Raw genomic sequence first — 14,853 nt, forward strand, 5'->3', positions numbered from 1 at the left:
GGATAAATCATAGAATCAATAAGGTTGGAAAAGACCTCAAAGATCATCAAGTCCAACCTGTCACCCAACACCTCAAGACTACTAGACCATGGCACCAAGTGCCACGTCCAATCCCCTCTTGAACACCTCCAGGGACGGTGACTCCACCACCTCCCTGGGCAGGACATTCCAATGGCTAACGACTCTCTCTGTGAAGAACTTTCTCCTCACCTCAAGCCTAAACTTCCCCTGGTGCAGCTTGAGACTGTGTCCTCTTGTTCTGCTGCTGGTTCCCTGGGAGAAGAGACCAACCCCTTCCTGGCTACAACCTCCCTTCAGGTAGTTGTAGAGGGCAATAAAATCTCCCCTGAGCCTCCTCTTCTCCAGGCTAAACAACCCCAGCTCTCTCAGCCTCTCCTTGTAGGGCTTGTGCTCAAGGCCTCTCCCCAGCCTTGTTGCCCTTCTCTGGACACGTTCAAGAGTCTCAATGTCCTTCTTAAACTGAGGAGCCCACACCTGGACACAGTACTCAAGGTGTGGCCTAACCAATGCTGAGTAGAGGGGCACAATGACTTCCCTGCCCCTGCTGGTCATGCTATTCTTGTTTCAGGCCAGGATGCCATTGGCCATCTTGGCCACCTGGGCACACTGCTGGCTCATGTTCAGCCTAATGTCAATCAGTACCCCCAGGTCCCTTTCTGTTTGGCAGCTCTCCAGCCACTCCAACTCCAGCCTGTAGTGCTGCATGGAGTTGTGACTGAAGTGCAGCGCCCGGCACTTAGATTTGTTGAATGTCATCATGTTGGACTCTGCCCATCTGTCCAGCTGGTCAAGATCCCTCTGGAGAGCCCTTCTACCCCCTAACTGATCAACACCTATTCCCAACTGGGTGTCATCTGCAAATTTACTGATGATGGATTCAATCCCCTCATCCAAATCATCAGTGAGGATACTAGACAGGATGGGGCCCAGCACTGATCCCTGGGGGACACCACTAGTAACTGGCTGCCAGCTGGATGTAGCACCATTCACCACCACTCTCTGGGCTCGGCCCTCCAGCCAGTTCCTAACCCAGCACAGAGTGCTGCTGTCTAAGCCACGAGCTGACAGCTTGGCCAGCAGTTTGCTCAGAGTTTGATCATAGAGAGTTCAGGTTGGAGAGGCAGGATCTACACTAAATCCATGTTGGCTGGGCCTGATCCCTTGGCCATCCTTCAGGTGCGCAGTGATTGCCCCCAGGATGATCTGCTCCATCATCTTCCCTGGCACTGTAGTCAGGCTGACAGGCCTGTAGTTTCCAGGTTCCTCCATCCGACCCTTCTTGCATTCAAAACTGAAAGAACTACGTTGTTTTATTTTGACACACACTATTTTTGTATTTAACCATTTTATCTCTTTAACCAATCTCTAAGGTGAATCCTAATGTTCTAATTAAGCTATTATTTTAAATAACTTACAGCAGTTTTAAATAAAACTATCTTACCTCAGAAACTACTATTTGAGATCATCACTTTTTTTTTTTCAAAGAATAGGAAAAGCTTTAGAACTAACGTAAATCCCCCCCCCCCCCCCCCGCCCCGCTTTTAGCAACCTTATAATTACCCTTTTCAAAATGAGCCACAGGGATAAATGTGTGATTCAGGCATTATATGTGTGAAGTGAAACCAAGTTAAATAACGATCTCAGTTTGCCTGCCTTGACAGTTTATGTACAGTAATGATGGAGAGTAATGCATTTGGGTTTGGTTGGGTTTTGTTTTTTGGCCTGATGAATGTTTAGAACACTTCTAAAGGAAAACAAAAGATCTGACCAAATGCAATTTATCTTTGTTGTAGAATTCAAATTAGGAAAACCTCTCCTGACTGTTATTAAAGACACTTTTGCGATCATAGTACCAAACCTTTAATAAAATACAGGGATTTGCCATGAGGTTGGCTTTTAGGTTGGTGCATAACCATACAAAGTTATTGCTCTCAATTATGATGTTGCAACGTAAGAATCAGTAAATAGTTGTCTGTAGTCTCAAAGTCAACCTTAAGTGAAGGAAAGAAACAAGAAATAGACATAAAATGACATTAAGGAACAGCTTTGATTTTGGCAAAGTTGAATTCAGTCTGCATATTGCAGCATTGTTATGCCTTGATGGTTTACGCTGTTCAGCCAAATAAGTGTCAGTCTTCTAAAATTCAGCAGCTTTGTTAGGTAAATCTCAAATGTGTCTCTTTCCTCTCCTTACCTTGTTTTAAAAGCTAATTTGCATCAATTTCCTCTGTATTTCAAGTATTTTTAAAATTTGCTATGGCAGGAGAAATGGTACCCAACAGTTTTGCTTAATGTTGAAGATACTTCTTTCTAAAAGTGCTTTCTGTTTTCAATCCATTGCGTTTCCATCATGAATCCTCAACTTCATCTTTTCTTAACATTATATTTGTAGCCAGTTTGGGACAGTAATTATTTGAATATTTGTGAGCAACTTGGATGAAAGATAATGTTTTGATTGCAAAGATTTTGGTTTTGGGAAAAAATACACATTTGAATGGATATTTGAAGATTTCAGTGGTATGCATGTGGAAAGAGACAGAATTAAGGTTCCCTGTACAAGCTTCATTTTTTATTTCTTGACCTTTTATGCCTAAACATACTTTATAAAAAATTACAGTTTTCTTTTATAGTTGCATAATAATTTGGTTGTGAGGCTCTCTAATTCAGTGTGTTAATCACCACTATTCAACTGATGTTATCTTTTTCTTTTTTAATTCAGCTTATCATGGATACAGTACTGTGATGGAATGCCTACAAGGTTACAAGAGGATTAATGCTACATTTTGTCAAGGTATGATAGTGCCCAGAATTGATTGTGTCTGTTTTGAATACTACTTTTGTGTGACAATTTTTTATACTTCTGACTTAGGTGGATGAATCCTGTCCATTGATTTGTATTAGGGGACATTTTTGGAGACTACTTTTAACTCTTTCCAAATATTGGCAACTCCATATAGAGTGTATTTTTGCTCCAGGGTGAAAAACTTTCAAAACTTCTATGTATACCCTTGTTTTCTATGCTGATGTATAAAGATGACTTCACAAGGATTCACTTACATTGTTTTTCAGCAAATATACATTGCTCTGACAGGTCTTTTGATAAACAGTTAACCTGCAGACTTTTCCAGTTAAGTGAGATGAAACTAGCAATAGAAAATAATTTCTGTAATCATGAAAGTGTTATGTATTTGGAGAACAATACTTTTGGGCTTTGGAGGTTAGACATAACAGGACTGAGAACAGACAGATAATGTCACTGGCAAGTGGAAATGAACAGCCTTGTGTATCTGGCTGCTATGTAAAGCAGTGACCTGTGCACTTCAAGAATGTGCATAGTGCAGATGAGAATATATGGAGTTAGACACCGCTATATTCCTCCAAGATTATAACCTATGTCTTCTAGCTGTGAGGGTAGAAGTTAACAAAATGTATGAGACTGAGATTTTTGTGATCATACAGCCACACAAAAAAGCTTGAGGCACTTTGATTCTCCTGGCCTATGTCATCTGTCTGATGAAACAGAACAGATGACCATAGACATATGCTTGTTTTTTTCAGCGGAGTATTGAACAAAGGTGCTAGATCAGGATATAGGGAGAAGCCTTATTGCTTGTATAACTTGGTTGGCACAGCTCAGGTAAACAACAGAAAGGATCTTCAAGAAGATGGGTGCAGTCCTGAAGTGGTGTTCAGGAGAGAGATTTGAGGAGCAAGGGAAGAATGAGTTCAAGTGAGGCTGGCACTGAACTGTGCCATTGTTGACACTACAAGGGTGAGAGAGGTCCCAGCAAATAATATTGCTGGTGGAGAGAGGGAGAAAATGACAGTAACTGGTGTTAAAGGACATAGGTAGTTAATGTTACCTAACTGAAAACTTCCAGTTAGCAAGTCAGTAAAGGAATCTACAGCAGCCAGTTGCATAAAGAAATTATTTTACCAATCAAAGCCATACTGTTTGTAGAGTACTAAATACAAAGGTCTCCCTGCTTCCACTGCTGAGGAAGATGTGAGTTGCTATCTGAATGTATAGCCACTTGAGGCTATCCGCTGCTCAGATCTCTATCTAGTGGTTTGGCAGCTTGCATTGTAGAGCAATGGTAGAGCATGGCAGAGATGCAAATTGTATCTCAAGTTTGTTTCCTCATCTCCAGTGAAAGACTGTAGAGTCTTCTTAATAAATAAAAGGTATGGGAAGATTTTGATGGCAAGCTACTAATGAGGACTGAGAAGTGAAAGGTGAAGGAGATGAGTGTAAGGCATAAATGGGGCACCTTTTTGTGTCTCAAATTTGACACACAGGCAGTACATTTATTTCAACAACAGGTTTCCAGCCATTTTGAAAAAGATTTTCTCATTCAGCATATAAGCTACAAGATTTTTCAAATTCTCAAAAGAGAGGATTTCTAACTGTGAGCAAAGCAAGTGTCTGGAAGATGCCATGATGCATTAGTACCATCATGCATCCCTCTGAACATGGTCAGAGAGGGACAAGAGCTTTCGATATCTCCAGTAGCTGTGCACAAGCCCTACTGTATACACAATGGTTTCCTAGACAGCAGCAACCCAGCAGGCATTTAAAGGCCAGTACAGCATTCAGTTTGTTTCAAAGGGTTGTGCATGGGTGTTGGCAAAACTTCAACGAAACTAAGATCCTTTATCAGGGGCTACATGCAGTTAAAAAATGGTCTGGTGCTTGTGAAGGTTGCCAGAAGTAGGTCAGGAAGTTGTTTCACGGAGCAGTGGCAGGCCGATAGAGAGGGAGAGCATTTCTCCCTGGGTAGAAGCATAAGAGGGAGCTAGGTCCTGCTATGGCATTGTTTGTTGTACTGGATTTTGATAGTTTTTTTTCTCTGACATATTTTTGTTCTATATAACTAATGTTGCAAAAATATGAAGCTTTAAATAGTTTGGTTTATCATTGCTATCATTATCCTACAAGAGAGTTATAAAGGCTAAATATAACTTGTAGTTGATACATAGAAACTTATAGCCTAGAGTTTAATCACACAATGGAAGTTACATTATCTCACCAGGAAAGGGATTGTTGATGAATTCAGAATGGGGCCAGTGTCTTTCTGGAGAAGATAGACATGGTAACTGAAGCAGGTTCCTCTCATTGTCTTACTGAGGCTTACATGACTTCATTGTAATTTACTAACCAACCAGCACACTCGAAAAAGGAGATATGAATAAGTAACGAACTGGAAGGAGGAATGCCCACGAAACAAAGCCTGAATTAAATTTAGTCCTGTAGAAGTAGGTAACAAGATTACCATTTTCTTTCAGATAGTCAAAATTTTGACATGTTTGAATGGTCTTCAGGAAAGCCAGCTTCGTATGTGAAAGCTACTGGCAGGGTATGTTTCATTCCTGAAATACCACATGATCATTAGCATGTGCTTCTCATTGGATCAGGCAAAAGTGTCCTGTTTGTGTTTTTCTGAAGCAGACAAGCTTTTCGAGAAGACAAGAGGACAGGGCTAATGAATAAAGAACTGTCCATATCACAAACACAATGCCAAGCAGCAGCAATACAGTATCACAGTATAACTTAGGTTGGAAAGGACCTCGAGGATCATCGAGTCCAACCTATCAACCTGTGAAAACTTTAAGCAGCTGCCAGAGGAGTATTCATACTCCTGTAATAATCCTTACAATTAAATTGAAAAGGAGAGGCACAGCACACCCTTATGCAAGTATATGTTTTAGTTAGATTATTCTTTGTCTAAAGTTTAGTGTGCGTGCTGCCTCCGTACTCAGAAAGGGCTGACATTGCCAGACCAAAGAGTAATAGGGATACATTTCTGAGTCCCTGCTGTTTCCACCTTGATACTGTCCAACTTTAACTGCCTTTGCAAACTCAGGCCTAAAAGCCTTTTGTTCTACATTGATTTTGCAGTCAAAGGCCTCCTTAATTTACAAAGTCTATGTAGTATTAATTTGATAATAACCAGATCATACTGTTTTTCTCTTGAGTGAGTGAATTAATGTAATGAAACATGCTTCTCTCTAATGGGTATGTAGGACAACAAAGAACCATCTGTGGGTATGCTAATTTGAACAGTTTAGTGTAATTGCTATCAAGAAAGCCTTTTTTCCCCCCTCAGTAATTATCTTTTCAATGGGGTGATTTATTACACTACACACATGAATGCCTTAGGGCTGTCATTTAAGCCAAAGTACATCTCATCAGAGTTGCAACTTTGTCAGAATCGACATGTGATGCTAAATTTTGTGTCTCTGTTTAGAATTATACTTACTGTTTTCTTCTGCTAATGGTTTTCTTGGAAAACTAAAATAGAATGAAAAAACAGCTGGTGGAAAGGATTGATTCATTTTCCGGGAAACTAACATGCTGCCAGGAGAGCACTTTAAAAATCTTATCTGGGAGAAATGGAAAAATACCTAGACACTTGTTATTTTTCAGTAAAGCAAAATGTGCATAGAAGTTCTTGAGAAGTCCCCATATGCTTAAAATTAAATGTAGATGAGCGTGCAGGAACTAGTACTTGTATGTTGATAGATCAAATTTTGCAATCTTGTGCTCTGGGGACTTCAAGTTTTTTTTCTTGGCTTCATCATGATTTGAAATAAATTGTGAAGGTATGTTCTGCCTTCCTACATTTGTCCCTAAGATAAAGTATTAAATTTTTTTCCTCTCCATCTTGTATATTTGTTTTACTGCTTCTAAGTAATGAAAGAACTTCATAAGAAATGCTATTTAACGTTCCTTAGCTACTAAGTTAACAAACTTCTTTCAAAGATGTTCTTTTACAATGCTCATACTGCAAAGTAAGTATATCTCCAGAAACTGGGCTGGGTTGCTGTTTGGACATTGATTATGTGTTTGAAAAGTGTGGTTGTGCAAACTTACATTCTGGTAAATTCCACGCAGAAGCACAAAACAAGTTGAGTAGATTGCTGCTGCTGCTGTTCTGTTAGCTCACTGAAATCAGAGGTTCACTTCTTAGAATAAGCAACTAATTTTTTTCTGTAATTAAAAAAAGAAAAAGAAAGAAAGAAAAGGCAGCTATAATTTTATTAGCAACCAAACCTTGTTATTTGTTTCTCTCACCCCTTTGTTCTCATTAATCAGATTATTATTGAAACAACTCTAATGAAGGCAGTAAAATCTAGATATTATATTTTTCTTAGAACTGAGGATATTAGTAGCAGTTAACAATATAGCTACAACAATTGTGGTATTAGGAGGTTGTAATTGATTTTCATTACAGTTGTAATTGATTTTCATTACAATTGTAATTGATTTTCATAAAGAGACTGGAAAATTATGCCTGCATATTGAGTCAGTTTAGAGATCATGCAGTCAGATGACACTGCTAGTGAAGGCCAGTCTATACCTACCAGAATGAGTCAAGTTTTCACAAATTAGTTTTACACTGAATATTCTATCTTAATGTGCAACATGAGCTATCATGTATATTAAACCACTTACTGCATGAAAACATCTGTCAAATCAGATCTTAACTAAAAACCAGTTAATGTCTGACTGCTGGGTTGTTTCTAACAAAGAAGTTGCCCAGTACTTTGACAATTTCTGTTTACTATATAATTCATATAGAAGGATTGGTTTGCTTAAATACAGCAAAGTTTGAGTGCATGTGTTTTTTATTGAAAGGCAAGTTGCTTGCTTTGCGTCAAAGGGAGATAAAAATTTTCTGTTCAGCTTTAAACAAAGTCAATTTTTGAAAAGCATAGAAATCTGATTTCAGAGCTAAGTCCAGATGAGTTCCCCTTCAGAAATTTGTCTGTCTATGGTGCTTAGGCCTGGAATCACTTGGGACTGCTTGCATCCTCTGGCACCAGGCACTTGGTTACAAGAGGGGATTAGAAAGCCTGCAACACTTTCTAGCCACAAGTTGATTCTGAATATTTCAGTACAGCTACTGCAGCTATGGTGATCTGAGTAGGCTTTTATGCTTGTACAGCTCCCCTTTCTGGGTCCAATTAGTAAAATCTTTCTGGATATCATGACTGTCCTAGATGGAGGCTGTTATATATTTCATTTTTATGCCTTGTCATGTGTTGTCTTAAATACTGTCAAATTACAAGTTGTTTCCTTCCATTTATGCATGTAGTGTGGCTGGAAATCTGGGGTTTTCAATGTGTTTTGAGACAGATTTATTAATGTAATGAAAGATCACCTACAAAATAGAAAACACATTGTCAATAAATGAGACCTATGTTTTCAAAAGATGGATTATTATTATTATTATTATTTCAATTCAGCCTTAAACAAGGCTGAAGTGATTATCAAAATTTAAATATCTTTTGGTTACTTCAACATAATAAAGTAAAAAATGAACCCTCATCCAATTTTGATCATTTCATTTATCAGTACTCTTGAACAAATGTGCCTGCATTCTTTACATGAATAGTAGCAATGATTTATTTCTGAAAGCAAATACTGTTGTTGCTTACATTTGCATTATTCAAATTTTTGATGGTGACCTTTGACTTTTTTGAGCTCATAGACTGCTTTTCTTGAGCAAAAATATTTTCTTTAAAATGAATAGATAGATTTAAATAGTATACTGTCAGAAGATTGTGGCTTTGACCAGAACTCCTTAATAAACATACACATTCAGTTCTAGAATTTTGTTTTTAAGTTAAATGCTCCAAGCTGTGATGATCTTGATGAGCATAAATTCAGTGAATTTAGCATGGAGATGAATGAATGAATTTAATTTTATGGGAATGTTTCAAATTCCAGTATGTCTGTAACCAAATATGGGTCTCACTTGCTCTCTGAAAAGGGTAGATAGTGGACTCGCGTCCTGCAAGACTGAAGGCAGGGAAGACAGCTTTACACCACTCCAGTGTTTCCTGTGATTCTACATTAGGCCAGCTGGGCCTGGGTGGTCTGAAGAGCTGTTATAATGGTTAACACAGCCAAAATACAGTGAACTTCTCCTCCTAAATTCTTTGCCAGCTGGAGGCTGTCAAAGGGAAACACTAGAGAGCTGATATTCCAACTGTCAGCTTTTGCAGGTTTGTCTATAGCAGATCAGCTCTCTGCTGATCAACTAGTCACCACTTCACTTGGCTATAATGGGCATCAAGTTCTTCAGGTAGTTTTGACCTGCTAATGTGTAGAAGACCAGTAGGTTATGAAGCATTTTCATATTTTCTTGCTGAGGAATCTAGTAAAGTATTTCAGTAAAGTGGGCAAATTAGAGCTTACAGTAGGTTTATGATGCATCCAGTAAATCACTTGGCATGTTTTACAGTGACCATCAAAACATACTCTTTCATCAGTAAGTGACAGGTACAGATCTTGTTTTAAGTAGATACAGGAATTTTTCCTACGACTGAGCATTTACACTTGGCATGGTTTATTATTCCTGGAGAAAGGATACTCAGGCTATATTATGGTGTCATTAATCCTAGGATAAAGCTGAAGTGATTCACTTCCTGAATATGATTGAATTAAATACGCAATTGCTTGAGGAAAGGTAAGAGAGTAATGCATGTGGGTTTCCCATAGAGAATCAAAGCAGTGTTGAACAGTAGCTAATGCAGCCCCATACTTGTAATTGTGGTGGGTTGAAATTACCCCGCAACAAACTTGGAGAACTAACCCCTCAAAAAATATTGCCAGACCAGTTCAGTTTGGGATGGAAGCAAATGAAATTGTATTTACAAGCAAACTAAAATCTAGAAATATGAAATGCAATGAACATGTACAAAATATACAATAGTTACATATATTTACAATTTACAAACAACACAAGGACCCCCTGAACAAAAATGGAGGGGAGTACCAATAGCTTCCCCCCTCCGCCCTCTTCCCCCCCTGTACAAGGGAAGAGAGAAAAAGAGAAGTGCAGAAAGTAGCTTGTTAGTTACTTAGCCACAACAAGAATGCAGCCAAGGTCAGCAACAGCCAAGCAAAAGCCACCAGCTATTATCAGCTGGAGTGAAGAGTTAAGAAAGAGACAGGATAGTTTATAAAACTAACTTTATGTTAGTTATCAGACCAATGGGATTATTTAGACCTTATAATTATTTTCCCTTTACATCCAATGGTAATTATTTACATTCTACCACTTTCTACTCAAGATCTGTGGAAAATTTCCTAGGCATCAGCCTAAAATTGACACAGTAATCTACTTTAAAAGCCATTGTAGAATACAAGAAGAACATCAGAATATAATAGTTTCTGCAGCACATCTTCCCCTCCAGCACAGAGTTCTTCCATTCATTATCATACAGCAGTGAGATTAAAAGATTCTGAGAGGAGAAGATTCTACTGCATTGTACCCTTCTGTACAGACATAGCTGTATATTAGCCAGAGGTAAGACTTCCATAGGTGTATAAATGCTTTGTCACTTTAAGTACCTTAGAACAGAACTTGATCCCACATGTAACTTCTCTCCTTTTAATATTTTTATTCATACATTTCTTTATCAGTCATCACAATTCCCCAGTGTGCAACATGTGTAAGACTGCTGAACAAGTAAATAAATACTTGAGTGAAAGAGCCCAACACTCCTAATCTAGCTTGAAACGTTGAAAAGGCACTGGGGTTTAAGATCTTTAAGCAAGAAAGTACTGTTTAGGGAAAAGTAACAAATAAAGATTAAGTTGTTTTTCAAACATTTTCCATTCTTTTAATGTCTTCTAAACTCTTCAATCCTTCCCTCAATCACAGTTATTAGAAAAGAATAGGTTGTTGTAGTAATGATGCCTGTGTATTGAGTCAGCTTGGAGACCATGCAGTCAGAAGAACACTGCTAGTGAAGTTCAGTATATACCTACCAGAATGAGTCACAAATTAGTTTGACATTGATTATTCTATCTTAATGTGCAACATGAGCATTTAGACTTAACAAAATTTAGTTCAGGCCATGCAATTGCAAATGTATGTGTGGGGGGGAGTTCAGGAGTCAAAAATTAGGTCGGTTGTTCATCTGATTCTGTTAATTATTTGTGGAACATGATTCTGGTAAAGTGCTGTCAAATCACCACTGTGTTTTGGGGTATTTCTAATGTGAAGCCCTGAAGACTGTCTTACACTAGACAGCAATCCAAGTAACATTTCTTTGTGAAGATTTTTAGAAGCCATGAGTAAACTGAATTTTCTTTTTGATATCTATTAACTGTTTCCATCTTCTATCTACTAATTAAATTAAATGTAAAGTTCTTTGAAGATTAAGTTATTTTTGGACTTATTAAAACTAGTTATAAATCATGTTAACTACACAACGTTCAGCCTTAGCATGTTCGTTCTTGTTTGAATGAATACCATCTTACATTATCTTCCTGTTTCGTGTGTGTTTGCTTTTGGAGGGTCTCTCAGTTTCATGAAAATTACTTAGTAGTCACACTGTTCACGTAAGCAGACAAGCATTCTGTTAGGAAATGGTTGGTTTAGCTCGTTGGGGTTTTTTTCCTTAGGAAAGGCAGTGGCAGTGAGTCATTCACACATTGCATTTTCTGAGAGCAGGTTGACCCGACACCCAGGAGACCTATCAAAGTCTGTGGACAGATTTCAAACACTAACTGTTGTTAAGAGAGGACTGTATTAAGTTCTCCTTCATGGGGAAGATTGTGGGATAGTTTAACAACAATTTGGTTACAGCATCTGGGTTGCTTAAGGCTAGGAGCACTGTGGTGAATTTGGAGGAATGCTTGGTGGCTGATTTCACCATATATCAAGCTGTGTGCTTAAAAGACTACACAGGAGCAGCTGAGGTGCAGCAGTCTCTTCCACATGGTACAATGCTACTGTCACAACCCTGGTTATGGTAAAGTGTCCGTGCATTTGGACAAACTAGTTAAAACAGTCACCAACAGGGCCTCTGGCATGGTGGCTTCCACTGCCATCTCAACAGACTTTGATGGAGATTGACTACCAAATCCAGGAGGCACAGTGTGTCAAGGACCAGTTCTCCATTCATTTGGCATACAAAATACTGAAGAATAACTGAAAGAAAGAAAGTAGCTTTCTGTCTAGTTTTTACAGTGGACCAAATGAAATCGCATTGGTATAATAATTTAAAACTGAAATGTTCTGTGTATCCATATACAAGAAACAGAGAGCCAAAAAGCTTGAAAGAAAGAAAGAAAAGACTGTTAATCTTGGATTTCTTTTCCAGCTGCCCAAACAATTGCACAGCTGGGTAGGCTGATAGTTGGTAGAAAACTGTTTCTGTAGGTGGCCTTTTGCCAAAATCTGAAGCGAAGTGATTTAGATAGTAAATCTATGATTCTTTAATTCTAAATCTGGAAATAATGTGTGTGTGTGTCCCATCTAAAATTCTGAAATAAACACTATTTTTACACATGTACATTTCTTTTGAAAATTTGAAAGTTTTTTTTAAATTAGGTTGTGGCTTGTTTATCTTGAATCCCTAGATAGCCTTATGTAGTTCAGCATAGAGCATCAGCTCTGTAATTCTATGAGCTCATTGAGAAGACATGATTTGGAAGAGGCATTAAAAGTACACTAAGGAAGTTATGCTAAGGCATCAGAACATGCACAATACTTACCTTCAAAAACTGGGCAAATTTAGCAAGAGGACTACCTCTGGAAGGAACATTCATTGATATTTGCATAGATGTAGGCTGATATTTAAATGTGGCAGTGCCCGCACTAAATAGCAGTAACAGAGTACTTGTGGGCAGGACGTTATATATTTAAATACTAGATGTACAAGAGCAGTTCATCTAGGAGGCGATTTAATACAGAGGCAGTAATGACAGCATCTGTGTTTGTTGCCCACTAAATCATTTGGAAAGAAAAATGACTGTGTATTGAATTATAGGAAGATCCCATCTAACTACAAATTAGCCACTTCGGTAGATAATGCCATGAAAGACTTGCTATTAGTAGGCAAAATTCTAAACCAAGATTCTCCCAGTATCACCAGATGCATCTGATATGTTCCTGTGCCAGTTGTTCTTAGCAGTGGCGGGAAATAAAGTTCAGGTCTGTAGAAACATGTATAATTTCGACTGAGATTTTATTTACATCCACTTTAAAATTCACAATTACAGGATATCTGTATAAAGACATAGATGTAAGCAATGTTATAAAAAAAATTTCATTATAAAATCCAATTAGCACAGGTTTGCTATGAAATATTCCAGAACAGACTTTTTATTTCACTGTAACTCTCTCTGTGTGTATATATATGTTTATATATATGCATGCATTTCAGTTCAGTATTTAAGTTATTTAAACAGTTGTTTGAATAACTGTTTGTGAATAATAACAACAAACACTAATTTTATCTACTACAACATACCAATATATTGCTGCAAACTTAAAAAATATAGTTCGTTTGAATAGTACAGGTAATACGGTGTTGGGAATAAAATTACTCAAATTCAAATTTGAAAGCAAGTTTCATAAATATTTTATTGTCTTCTTATCTATTTGTGGCTTTGCAGAATTTTACTTTTGGGGTTTTTTTTACATGCCTGTATACTTTCACGACTCAAATAGAATTTACCCATATATCGATTTCTAATGTTCCCTAAAACATTAATCATTTTAAGCATTGAAGGTATAGAGGTACTTAAGTTATGTAATTACGTGTGCTGCCAGGGGAAGTTTAGGCTCGAGGTGAGGAGAAGGTTCTTCACTAAGAGAGTTGTTAGCCATTGGAATGTGCTGCCCAGGGAGGTGGTGGAGTCACCTTCCTTGGAGGTGTTCAGGAGGGGATTGGACGTGGCACTTGGTGCCATGGTTTAGTCATGAGGTCTGTGGTGACAGGCGGGACTTGATGATCTTTGAGGTCTCTTCCAACCTTGGTAATTCTGTGAATAGTAGTTATTCTTCTAGATAGGAAAGTGCCAAATCAACATTTCTTATAATTCTACATGGATATATATTCCAAGTACAGGTACCATAAAAATGATGTGTTATGTTTGTCCCCTGGGATATATCTTCCAATTTTCTTTCCAGTAGTATGGGTTAATTTTCCTATAACTAAAACAGTATGCTTAAAATTTATGAAGGGAGAAAGTTGTCTAATAATGTCTGGCTATTGCAATGTGGAAAGTGAGCAATTATTTTCACTGTTATTTTCACAACAACAAATAACTAATATTAAAATACCCACAGCAAACTCCAGACCCGCCTGGTGGATGTGGGGAGGCCTGTGGATGTAGTCTACCTGGACTTCAGCAAGGCTTTTGACACTGTCCCCCATAGCAAACTCCTGGCCAAGCTGTCAGCCCCTGGCTTGGACAGTAGTGGAGTCCCCCAGGGATCAGTGCTGGGCCCCATCCTCTTTAACATCTTTATTGATGATCTGGATGAGGGCATTGAGTCCATCATCAGTAAATTTGTGGATGACACCAAGCTGGGGACAGGAGTTGATCTGCTGGAGGGTAGAGAGGCTTTGCAGAGGGACCTTGACAGGCTGGACAGATGGGCAGAATCCAGCGGCATGAGATTTAACACATCCAAGTGCTGGGTTCTGCACATTGGCCACAACAACCCCATGCAGTGCTACAGGCTCGGGTCAGAGTGGCTGGAGAGCAGCCAGGCAGAGAGGGACCTAGGGGTGCTGGTTGATGGTAGGCTGAACATGAGCCTGCAGTGTGCCCAGGCAGCCAGGAGGGCCAATGGCATCCTGGCCTGCATCAAGAACAGTGTGGCCAGCAGGAGCAGGGAGGTCATTCTGCCCCTGTACACTGCACTGGTTAGGCCACACCTCGAGTCCTGTGTCCACTTCTGGGCCCTTCAGTTTAGGAAAGATGTTGAGTTGCTGGAACAAGTCCAGAGAAGGGCAACGAAGTTGGTGAGAGGCTTGGAACACAAGTCCTATGAGGAGAGTGAGGGAGCTGGGGCTGCT

General features: G+C 38.8%; 1 protein-coding gene across 6 annotated transcripts in view; it reads left to right on the top strand.

Annotated features, from left to right (window-relative positions):
- The window catches only part of LTBP1 (latent transforming growth factor beta binding protein 1), a 197,003-nt gene that overhangs the window by 102,561 nt on the left and 79,589 nt on the right, over window positions 1–14,853 (top strand). For all 6 annotated transcript variants that reach the window (XM_068156583.1, XM_068156602.1, XM_068156594.1 and 3 more), the window contains one exon: window positions 2,741–2,812. In XM_068156583.1, the coding sequence (XP_068012684.1) occupies window positions 2,741–2,812 (72 nt within the window). The remainder of the gene's footprint in view (window positions 1–2,740; window positions 2,813–14,853) is intronic.

This window comes from Melanerpes formicivorus, unplaced genomic scaffold, assembly GCF_026170545.1.
Source record: "Melanerpes formicivorus ecotype bairdi unplaced genomic scaffold, bMelFor1.0.p_v2 SCAF_2, whole genome shotgun sequence".
NCBI lineage: Eukaryota > Metazoa > Chordata > Aves > Piciformes > Picidae > Melanerpes > Melanerpes formicivorus.